This window comes from Formica exsecta, unplaced genomic scaffold (genome assembly GCF_003651465.1).
Source record: "Formica exsecta isolate Colony F162 unplaced genomic scaffold, ASM365146v1 scaffold22, whole genome shotgun sequence".
NCBI classification, from domain to species: domain Eukaryota; kingdom Metazoa; phylum Arthropoda; class Insecta; order Hymenoptera; family Formicidae; genus Formica; species Formica exsecta.
Window position 1 is genome coordinate 140862 of NW_021849497.1, and position 12618 is coordinate 153479.

The 12618-nt window shown below is 38.7% G+C and overlaps 1 protein-coding gene across 1 annotated transcript; it reads left to right on the forward strand.

Moving 5' to 3' along the window:
• The first annotated feature begins 223 nt into the window (after positions 1-223).
• On the forward strand, positions 224-10642 carry LOC115235388 (protein expanded-like). The gene is made up of 4 exons (XM_029807149.1): positions 224-260; positions 1397-1654; positions 7223-8988; positions 10151-10642. The coding sequence occupies exons 1-4, from the start codon at positions 224-226 to the stop codon at positions 10640-10642; spliced, it is 2553 nt and encodes an 850-aa protein (XP_029663009.1).
• Positions 10643-12618: the final 1976 nt, after the last annotated feature.

Genomic DNA, 12618 nt, shown 5'->3' on the forward strand with positions numbered 1-12618 from the left:
TTTATAATATAAATTTGATGTTTTGGAACAATTTAGAAGAAGTGTAGAACAACCTGGAACAACCTTTAGAATTTTAAACTTTCAGAAATGGGGTGCTAACTTCACGCAGGTAAGAATTTTTCATTTTTGATTACTATGTCATCAATCTGCCCAAAAAGTACGATTACTCTGAATTTGATTTTTGAAATTTTCTTTACCATTTGTATGCATGACTATATATAAGATGTCCCAGGCTTTGCTACAGGCCATCAGTATGAGCAGTAATAAGAAAAAATATTAACAAAAATAAGTTGTTTGAGACTTTATTATAAAGTTACTTCATTATATGAATTTGTAACTTTTAGTTTTTTGTGTTATCTGGGGTATTTATTATTTATCTCTCTTTCTCTGCTTGTAAAACCAAAATAAAGATATCTTTCTGATATCATTAAAACCCAAGTTATCGCAATTAAACCTATTAAAAACTCGATCGGCCCAGCTATTATTGAAATCCTTGATAATAAAGTACTTTCAAGTCATATAGATACACAATCCGCCAATGCTGTCACTTCTGTGATTTTGTGGCTTTCCGTGACTTCTGTGGCTTTGCATGATTTAACACAAAATACTATCGTGTCCCTCAATTTTATGTTGTAACTTTATAATAAAGCCTCAAATGTTCTATGTTTACATAACATTTTTTTTAATTTTTGATTATGCAACATACTGACGATATTTGGCTAAAAAATTTGGAACATCTTGTATGAGAATGTATGTTTCATGCGAGCGGGATTCAGTCTACATTGCCAATTGACCAGTTGAACACTAGAACCTTCTCATTAAATTGTGCTGGTTATTTAGACATCGGTCAATATATGTGGATGTACTATAGGATCTATAGATTTATCAGGATATATGCTAATGGGACCTTCGCTTTTATACGACCGTGATAAGAATGTACATTTCATGTATGATCGTGCCGCTATTGGATATATTGTTATTGCGCCGTTGAAAAAATATCATGTTTTTAAAAACGTTGCAGTAAAATAACGATGCAAAGAATTTGCGCATCTCCATATATTGTATCTTCTTTTATTCTGGACTAGCTATCTTTCTGTAAACTGGAGTTCCCCTTTTGCGCTGTTCTCTCACTACACATTTTGTCATATAATTACCTGTATTATATGTAAGAAAGCCAGTAAAAGATAAAAAATTTTTGTTTTATAGATGTATTATTAGAACAAGAGTGGTGATTAAAAGAAGATTCCAGAATACAGTAATAGCTTGGTTTCGACGAGTCTAGAATAGATGGGACCTATAACATTAATACTTCTATCTAGTAGACATGATTTTTTCGCAATCATAAGCAAATCACTCATGTGCATATGGTTTAACATAATCGTAGGACAATTTTCAGAGTTTGATGGTTCTGATGTCAATTCCACATCGATGACACGTTTCGCAGCGAACGCTATGATGACTGCCGAGAATTCACAGTGCAGCAGCAACTGCAGCACAATCGTTAATACACCTACGGGCAGATCAGCACGAATGCGTTGCACTTCAGCGACCTCTAGTTTGGAACTAGGATATTCGCACACGGCACAAAACTCCGCAATCTTTTCGGAGACAATCAGTTTTCCAAGCACTATTTACGACAGATGTAAGAAGACAGGTAAATACATAAGCAAAAATGGGCAGTGGAAATAGCTAATCTAGTTCAGTTTAACAAATAATTTTGTAAACAATCGAGATATATATGGAATACTTTGTTCTGAAATCATCAGAACCAAACTTCTATTCCGATATTTTTTTTCAATCTACGTTAAGAGACGTAATAGAAATCGACAAGACGAACGGACGAACGAAATGCACGAGGGGCGATAGCCAAATAATAGGCACGAGAGTGTAAGAAAAATAAACAACTGATTTATTAAAGAAAAGTAATAAGGTGATCAGGCAAAGTATATTAGAGTACGTCGAAATTAATAATAGAATGAAAGACAGGATGATTAATTAATATCAGTACTCCAACCGAGTCGTAGACGATAGCATTGAATATGATCGAGTGAAATATGATACGATAGAAGTCGTCGTACAGGTAAGATGATTAGCGTTGGAGTACGTGGTGCCGTAACAAATATCCTCCGTACGTCGTCAACTCGGCCCGCAAAATGCAAGATTGAGCGACAAGAAAGTGGCCGAAAACCGGATCGAAAATCGCCGCGATAATCGCTCTCGGATTGCAGATTGAGCGATAGCCACAGGATACTTCCCGGGCGCGCAATCGCGGAGTTATAGAATACGTAGAATTCGACAATGATAACGGTAATAGTGAGCAAAGACCGACAGCCGGACAACGGCGAGAAGGTGATGCAAGCGACGCTCAAAAAGTGCGGCCTCACGCTACGCAGAGCGCAGGTTGCACGATTGATGATCGATCTTCGACGGAAAAAGTACGGATTTTCCGTTTCGCGGATTGACGGGATCCGCGAATCGCTCTTAATGCAAAACTAAAATGCTCTTTCTCCGAATTGATATACATGCGTACATTCACATTCATACACGTAGAGGTGACAGCCGACCGAACAGGCGCAATAATCGTCGCGAAAAAGAATACATTCACATCTTGCAGACGAAGATATGCGAAGGTCGCCAATCCTTCGCTAAGAGTCGAGAACGAGACTCTTTCACGCGCTCTCGATAGCTTACGACAATAGGCATACGAGCGTCGAACCTACAAGCTTCGCGATTCGATGATCTCCTGATATGCGATTGATACGCGAAAACAAGTGCCGACGCGCTCCGCGATATTAATGCAACATTTCATGGCCAAAACCAATGTGCTGAGAAACGTTTTTGTATTAAAGACGTATTATAAAAATATTAGCACTGAGACCCAGCGTATGACTCTTTAGCCAATTATACTATTTTTTTACTATTTAATTTCATCCACAACTCTGAAGAAATCCCGAATGACTGGCTAAAATCAGCATTTATTCCTATTCCGAAGAAGATCCATTCTAAGAAATGCAGATTACCGTTTAATATGTTTAATGTATCATATGTTTAAAATTTTTCTAAGAATAATACATGCGTAACGGGCCGCTTCACGAGCGGTGCGCGGATAACACAATCGGGATCAGAATTCGTGAAGAGGTTTGAGACGCGACGAAAGATGTGTTAGTTGTCTTTATTTGCCTCCCTTGGCAATGGTCAGTTACAATTGAATAATCCGCGAAGCGGGGCGCGGCGGATATTACAGCGCGAAAAATCTTAGTTCCGGCGCGGCGGTTGTTCGGCGCGTGTTGTAATATGCGTGGGCAGACGATCCCACAATTATAACAGTGCGCGTAGGATATTAGTATAAAGGCGTGGCGGTTATTAGGTGCGTTCCGCTAAATGCGCGAACGGCGATGTCGTGATTATAATAGCGCGCGAGGAATATGTATTTAAAGGCGCGACAGTTATTCAGTGCGTTGCGCTAAAGGCGCGGACGGCGATGCCGTGATTATAATAGCGTGCAGAGGCATCGATGGATCGTGACGCGGCGCGTACTCCCAGACGTTCGTGGGATTGCGTCCGGAAATCGGGAAATCTCGACGGGAACGGAAAACTCTCCGTTCCTATTCTGTGCGTGCATCTAGAGGACGGCCGGCGGAGCCGAGAAGACTCGGCGGGAAAGCGAACTCGCTGTCCCACGATCCGGCTGGCCGGAGCAGTCGGATGATAGACCGTGTGCTCGAGTACTCTCGCGGAAAGCGGCGAACACTCCGCTCTCATTCGGTTCAGTCGAAAGAAGTCTGCGGTGTACATTTGTGCCAGCATAAATGCTGGTAATCTGTCCACTAGAGGCCACCACATGGCGACAATGGAAGATCGTATTATTAATCGGGAACAGAAGAGGGGGCTGCTTAGGAAAAATAGTTTAGGATGGGCTATTCCAGGAGGCTTCCATGCATACTGGTGACGAGTCAACACTCATCGCTGAGCGGCTACGGGCGCCAATTTTCAATCGTTTAAGTACGATTCGACCACTCTGGAGACGTACTGGATATGTCGTCTCTCCGTGGCAGTCGGCACTGCATCCATTGAGCGAGATTCCAACATCGCTCTGGAGTTGTATAAACTATGTTACAGTGGCATAAGGTATGAGGTCTGAATATCTTAGTGGTAAGAGCAGTTGCCCGGAAAGCGAAAGACTCGGGTTCGATCTCCGATTTAGCCACTCGTACTTCGCATATTTTTTCAAGTCCGCAAATATTGTTTTCTAACAATTATTTGTCGGGCTGGGAGAGTGTGTAAATGCCCTACACAGATACGACAGTGCCGCTGCCACGGAAGAGATGGATGCTTGGTTCGTGCCTTCAGTCGCCTTAAATCCCCTCCTCTAGCCCATTCAACGAAGGAAAAATAACAAAAATAATTCAAAAAGTTTTAAAAATTTATAGAGATGTTTAAATGCCCTACACAGATGCAACGCTGCCGCTGTCACGAAAGGGATGTTTGCTTGGTACGTGGCTCCTGCCACCTCAAATCCCCCCCTCACTTCATTAGAACGATTCGCAATCGAAGCGGATGTCGAGAATGCTCGGCGGAGGCTGTTCGTCAACCTCTCTTTTCTGTTCGTTCTTGCGATTTCGAGGATCGGTTTCTGGAAGTTTTTGTGCGTACTGCTCGAGAGGATTCTGATATTGGTCTGGTAGTGAGATTTAATTTGGCGGTCTTTTTATATCGCCTAATTAACAGTATTCGGCGGCCGTATAACGGCCGTATAGTTGTTTAAAAAAGGGAGCTATGCGCCTCTGCCCTTGTCCAGCTGGTGTTCGCCGGGTAGCAGACTTCCGCCTGATCAACTGCCGGATAACGATGGAGGAATGCATCGTTACAATGCAAATATTTGAAGACAGTGTGAGCAATATAAGGACAACTCTCAATTCGGATTTAGAAACAGATTTGGAATCAGAAAAACACTTTCCGCTATCAAGTCGTTTTGCTTAAAAAATGTATAGATATGATCAGAGAAAGGATGTATTTGCCTACTTAATCGATTATGAAAAAGCGTTTGATAGAATAAGACATGAAAAACTTATTAAAATACTAGAAGAACAAAGTATTGATAATAAAAACATTAGAATTATCAAAAACCTCTATTGGAAACAGAAAATGAATATTCAAATTCAAGAGAAAGTATCACGGGCGATTCCTATTAAGAGAGAAGTTCGTCAAGGTTGCATTTGTCACCAATAATCCAATTTTTAACCTGTATATTCAGAGATATAATTTTTAAAATATCCTTATCAGGAACGTATGAAAGTATTGAAATCAACGACGTTCCTTTGTTCAATATAAGATACATGGATGATACAGTGATCATTGCTTAAAGCATTAAAGATCTCAAGGAACTACTTACGAGGATTAATTGGAGGGGAGTTTGAATTGCATATTAATATACATTAAACAAAGTTTATGATATTTAGCCATGATGAACATAGAGGAGTAAGCACTAAATAACGAAGATACACAACAAGCAAATAAGATAATTTACCTAGGAAGTTGCATAATTTGAGTTATTTTAAATTGAAGAATTTAACCTGAATATTGAAATTAGGAGTAGAATTGAAATAGCAAGAGCAACATTCAATAGACCTAGGTCCGTTCTATGCAATATCAAGAATCTCAAAATAAAGCAACGAATGTTTAAGTGTTATGTATAATCAATTCTTCTATCAGAACTTGTAACCAGGAGGCATTTTAAATGTGGGTTCATAGAAGGATGTTCAAAATATCATGGGTTGACCATATATCGGATATTGCGAAGAGCAATTTGTGATCGCGAACTACCAAAAACATTAAAATTAGGAAGATTGCTTATGTGGGATGTTAGAAGGAGTAAATATTCCTTGCTACACTGGATAATAAAAGGAAAGATAGAGTCATTGCGTGAGATAGGATGGAGAAAGATACCGTGGCTTCGTAACATCAAAGAATAGACGGGAATAAGTAGTTTTGCGGAATTGTTTAGGCTTGCAGATAACCGACAAATATTCTATTAGATGATCGGGGGAATCTAACGAAGGAAACTCGCACGATATAGGATTGACGCGTTTATCACTTCTTCAAATTTTATCTGACTCCTGACTGTCGCATAAAGATAATCTGTCAAGCGAATACACGCGGCGCTGAATCAATATTTATTCCTGTCTAGAGCCATAATCGTCTTTTATTTCATTATTTTTTCCGTCTGTGATGCCTTCCTTTAGAAGGAATCTTCTTTTTGTTTAGATTTTTTACGGCCAGTAAGTAACCGATAGACTTTGGTGAGCATCTATAATTTTAAAATTATAATTTTAAAATTATAATCTTAAAATTAAGTTTTCGGATTTTATGAGATACGCGACTACAATACGTAATTTTATCACTTTATTTTTACAATGTGCAGCAAATTCGGTACTTAAAAAGCTTCTATTCTCGTAACTTAGTCTTTGATTACTTGTTAATTGAACTTGAGATGGAATTTAAACCGATTGCAACTTGTTTGTCAGACAGATTTCACCTCTCTTGGTTTAATTCTTAAATTATACGATAGTATAATTGCGTAGACGAAAAGAATTGTGAAGTCCACAGGACGTAACAATATAATTATAATTGTGAGATAATAGATTACACATCATCCGTGAGATACTATTCTTGATGCGTTATTTTTAAAGTGGTTTCCCCAGTAGGAAATTAGTAGTGGTTTATCGATTAATGGTTTCCCAGAAGAAAATATTTTTATTTTGGGAACTTTCGCGATGTTATTAAAAAAGTATTGGCTTATTACATTTGCGTCTTATTACATGCGAATACTCTCGAGACTGCTGCGCTCCTTAATTACGCACGTCCGGTGACTCATTGTTAACGCGCGAGCAGTCGGGAGGGGGTAGGGGGTCACGAAATCTGGCCTAAATATGCAAGTAAATCCCAGCACTGATATAGGTAACTTACGTTTATTATTAATTATTGCCACGTTATCTTACTGCAACAAACAATGTTTACTGAAAATCTAATAATAGACAATTGTTGGAGATTTTTCTTACTCCTGCAAAATTTGCTGTCACAAAAAATGAATTGAGAAATGTTATTAGTTAAATAATATTTGCGGATGTATCATTTCTAATGATTTTATTCTGTCTGATAGAAATATATTAAGGATAAATCAATATCTCTAGCGTGTCGATAATAAATCCGAATTATGTTTTAGGTACTGATATTGCGAGTGAGACGAGTGGCATATATACGTTGAGAAGCAATGAAATACAGGACGAAAGAATCGGCGATGATTTATATTCATCTACTAGTGAGATCAACGAGTCTTCGGCAGCGAGCAATGTTTGTGTTCTTAGCTGCGTTCAATCCGCTACCGACGAGGCGTCTGTTACGTCTGGCTTTTATACTATCCACAGCGGGTTGCAGTCAGAGAGTAGCGATGTATATATTGAGAACGTCGGCACGGAAGATCAGGAACCGATATACAGCATATGTAAAGATGATGACGAAGTCCTACTAAATCAACAACTCGAGAACTCGCGTTCACGTAGCAATAGTATACTCAGCGCAGGCAGCTTTCGAGGCGACGGAAGTGATCCGTCCAGCGTAAGACCACTTCTATCAGCCGACGAATTATCAGATCTGATAGTAGGTCGGTATCCTCCACGTAAGACTATCAGCAATTCTATGGATTCGGATTGCGATTACGTGACTATGCCACCGCCTCCCCCACCACCTTCACACCCACAACCACTTAGCCCGGACAACGATCGACAACTGCCGCTGCCGCCACCGTATCCGATAGAAAATATTGATTACGCGACGATTAATGTTCAGAAAAAATCGAGCAAACCGGAAATAGATCGAGAACGGGAACCACCGCCACCACCACCGCCGTATAACACGATTCGAGATGACTTTGTTCCATTGCCACCCAGACGGACCAATCCGCCACCGCCTCCGTATACCTCACAACGAGAAAAAATTCAGATACCGCCGCCCACACCGCCGCGGAACGACGCGGTAACGCCACGAGAACCACCACCGCCTCCACCGCCTTATCCCGATATGTCAACGGTGTCCAGTCTCGTTCCGAGGATTACGAGGACCACCAACGACATTACAGTAAACCTCGCACCGAAACCACCCCCTAGGATACAACCTCCTACTTACCCAGGTGATAAAATGAAACCTACTCCGGTACACGCTCCGGTTGCCGCTCTCGTGGTGGGCCCAAACAATTATCTGGATGTGCATGCCTCTCGAAACGGTCCGGCGCTTTTACCATATTTAACAGCAATGCCACCACCGCCTCCACCGCCGATGGTACATCCGCGACAACCACCGCCACCACCATCGCCGCCACCGCTGCCGCCACAACCGCCATCCAGTCTGTCGACTGTTTATACGAATCAAATTACTCGATCGCAAATAGAACAATACAAACAGCAGCTCTATTCTGATGTTGACTATGTTATGTTTCCGCTCAAAGATCCAGCAGTGTCGAAGCAGGAATACATCGACGCCAAGCAAGGTTCTCTTCTTGCAGCTATGGCCGCCTATCCGCCACCGCCGTATCCGTCTTTTAGCAAATCCTCAGTGATGTATCGTAGTACGCCCTATCTTCCCGGTTCTTCCTTTTCCTCGCAGTCCAAATATGCGTCTAATCAAAATTTGAGCACTAGCGACATCAACAATTCTGGCAGTAACTATCTGTTACATAATAATCTAAACAGTCATTATGCTGCTAGCACGAGCTCACTGTACAGTGGCCCGAGCTGTTCGTCCAGTCACAGTCTCAGAAGAGAACCTTCTGTACTAGCTGATCCTCATACGTTGCACATATTGTCGCGGACCAGGAGTGATGAGAACATTCTTAAATGTTTGGATACTTTGGTCACGGGTAAAATGCAATCTCTACCACAATCCAAACATCGTAGGTTACCGCCGCCTCCGCCACCACCTCCTTATGAAATACAGGTACAAAAAATATCAAACATATAAAAGATGATTAGCTCATATTTACTATATCGCAATTTGAGTAAAATAATATTGTGTAAGAATTAGAGAAATTAATTTTTTTGTTGTTGAATAAAGTTATAAAAATCAATTTATAAACAGACAAATTTTATTTTATGGTATCATAGTATTTATTCCATTCTTACTAAAGTAATATACGAGGACTGACAATTAAGTTCGTAGAAAATATTTATTACAATTACAGAACACACTTATTCGTTATTTAATACACGGTCCCCTTTAAAATAATCCCTTCCTAAAGCACTTAGTTCAATGTTTTTTCTATTGCAGGAAGCAGTCTTCAAAATCATTCTCTGTGAGGCTGTTTAGAACACGCGTCAACTATTCCACCTCCGCTCGTGACCCCCAATGACGGTCCTTCATGTCTTTCTTGATCTTGAGGAATAGAAAAAAATCGGAGGAGATCAGATCGGGCTCACCTGACTTTTTCCTATTCCCCAAAATCAAGAAAGACATGAAGGATCGTCGGGGGTCACGAGCGGAGGTGGAATGGATGACGCGTGCTCTAAACAATCTCACGGAGAATGATTTTGAAGACTGCTTCCTGCAATAGAAAAAACATTAGACCAAGTGCATTGCTTTAGGAAGGGACTATTTTAAAGGGGGCCATGTATTAAATAACAAATAAGTGTGTTCTGTAATTGTAATAAATATTTTCTACGAACTTAATTGTCAATCCTTGTGAACTAAAAACATGCGTTTATATAATTTTGATCTTTAACAGATATTTTTTAATATAATTTTTTTTAAAGACTTTGCTATTAATAGTAAAATATAAAAAATAGAAATTTACATATATAAAGTATTATGATTTTAAAACAATTCTCTTTCTTATATATATTCCAATATAGATAAATGTTCTGAAATAAAATTAGTATGTAGAGACTCTTTATGATATCAAAAATCTAACGAATGTTTCATGTTAATTGGAAAGTAATTATCTCTTTTTTTAATTTATTCTAAATTTCGAAAATCTGGAGTTACAATTAATTTTTCTTTCCATAATGCGATATACAGATTATCCATAATGCAATATAAAAATATAAGATTATTCACATATTTAAAACTTATAGATATTTATAATGTATATTATCTCTTCTAGAATCTTGACAAAAATCAGCCATTACCATCAGCTTCTTCGGCAACAGCTCCTTCGTTGATTGCCATGAAATTGTATAAACCTAGCAAATCTAGCAATGGCATAGACGATAGTGACGAGAACGACGATATGCTAGATATTCGAACGCTTCGCGAAAAGAGTCGCAACTTAGACTTACCATTAATCTCCGCACTATGCAACGATCAATACTTGCTGAAGCAGACGAAAGCCTTTGTCTTACCAAAGCATCCTAGCGAAACCACTTCCATCTCAACATCAATGAAAAATAGCATACGGAGCAGTAACGGAGCGACCTCCAGCAAAAACAAGTATCCGGTGAGCGGATTGTCAACGACACAAATTCAGAAATCACCTAAGAAGTCCTCAACGAGCACTCATAAGCATCCTTCTGAAGCAAAGAACAATTCTTGTAAGATCAACACTTCCACTACAGGAATTTCAACGAATAAGGAAGACTTTACATCTCACTCTTAACACTCATTCTTGATGTTTCTTTTCTTATTTAAAGAATTTTTTATAATTTAGGATAAAAACATGTTTTTTTCATAATCCCGATATCAGTTTATGTTTCGTCAATGTAACTAGTACAACATACAGAAAATGTACAAAAAATTAAATATCGTCTCGACAAACTGTGCTTCTTCGATTCAAAGTGCCATTTTATCTGTTCGCCGTATTTTTTTTCATTCACAAAATTTTTAATGTTGAAGCGATAGAGAATTCAGATTATGTAAATTGCTCATCACCGATAAACGTAAAATTTTTCAATCATCTGCACTTTTTATTTTCATAGAGCTTATTGTTGAAAATTATATCTTTTCGCGAGAAAAACGCTCTTTTATATAAAATATTTTAAATAGTTGAACTGTGGCATTAAGGACTTAGGTAAAACTGCATAAAAGGTAACACATCTCCGATTTAATCGCTACTTAAATATGTTGTAGGGGAGGTTTTTCTGAGTAATTCCCCGCAAGAAATAAATGGGGGACGGCATTGGTTTAGGAGATATAATAAATTGAAGTTTCACAGTTTTAATGCTTTTTCTCAGGTATTATAAAGTAATATTAGGAAAAGTGAAATTTGTGTACGTTGTATTTGTTGTAGAGCGTCAATGTAACTAGTACAACATACAGAAAATGTACAAAAAATTAAATATCGTCTCGACAAACTGTGCTTCTTCGATTCAAAGTGCCATTTTATCTGTTCGCCGTATTTTTTTTCATTCACAAAATTTTTAATGTTGAAGCGATAGAGAATTCAGATTGTGTAAATTGCTCATCACTGATAAACGTAAAATTTTTCAATCATCTGCACTTTTTATTTTCATAGAGCTTATTGTTGAAAATTATATCTTTTCGCGAGAAAAACGCTCTTTTATATAAAATATTTTAAATAGTTGAACTGTGGCATTAAGGACTTAGGTAAAACTGCATAAAAGGTAACACATCTCCGATTTAATCGCTACTTAAATATGTTGTAGGGGAGGTTTTTCTGAGTAATTCCCCGCAAGAAATAAATGGGGGACGGCATTGGTTTAGGAGATATAATAAATTGAAGTTTCACAGTTTTAATGCTTTTTCTCAGGTATTATAAAGTAATATTAGGAAAAGTGAAATTTGTGTAAGTTGTATTTGTTGTAGAGCAGACGAAAAAGTGTTTGTTTACATTTACGAGATAGGTACACGGTCATGGATATTTTGTCAATAAAGTGTTTCACCTATTTCTCGCAGTTTGTTAACAGCTTTCAACATGCGACTACATGAATTTCTGACTCATGTCTTCAAAAATATTATTTATTGAATGCGTGGGCGGGGGAGGAGCGGAGCCTCTCCCCCTGCACTCCACCCGAAAAAATTCTTTTTTCCCAACTCAACATTACTTTTAAAACTAAAAATAAGCTTGGGTTAGGTTATATCTTCCGGAAGTGGAGCCCCCCCGTAGGGGGTGGGGGCGCAACCCACTATGTCCACGCATATACTTTACAACGCGAAACGACGTCCATTCCACAATTGTTGTGTGAATGGGAAAGTGTATGCGTGGACGCAGTGGTTTTTGCTCCCCCCTACGAGGGGGCTCTACTTCCCATACAGAAATTAATGTATATTAGATATCTACTGGATGTTCTCAATGTGCATTAGGGATATCCATGAATATGTAGGAAACAGCTATTAGACATGCTTTTAAATATTCAAATGTCCGCAATACGAGATTTTATAAATATCCACAGGATATGTAGGCCAATATCCACTGGACATCCATATCAATATTCAGTGGATATTTATGTAGATATCCATTGTATGTTAGTTAAATTTTGGTCACAAAATGACTAATTAAATGTTCTAAGTTAGGTCTCATGAGACCCGAACATGATGTCGATATGTCACATCCACAAGACGTCATTTTCTGATGTTTGTTTGACGGCAAAACTAAAATCAATTACAGTAATAATA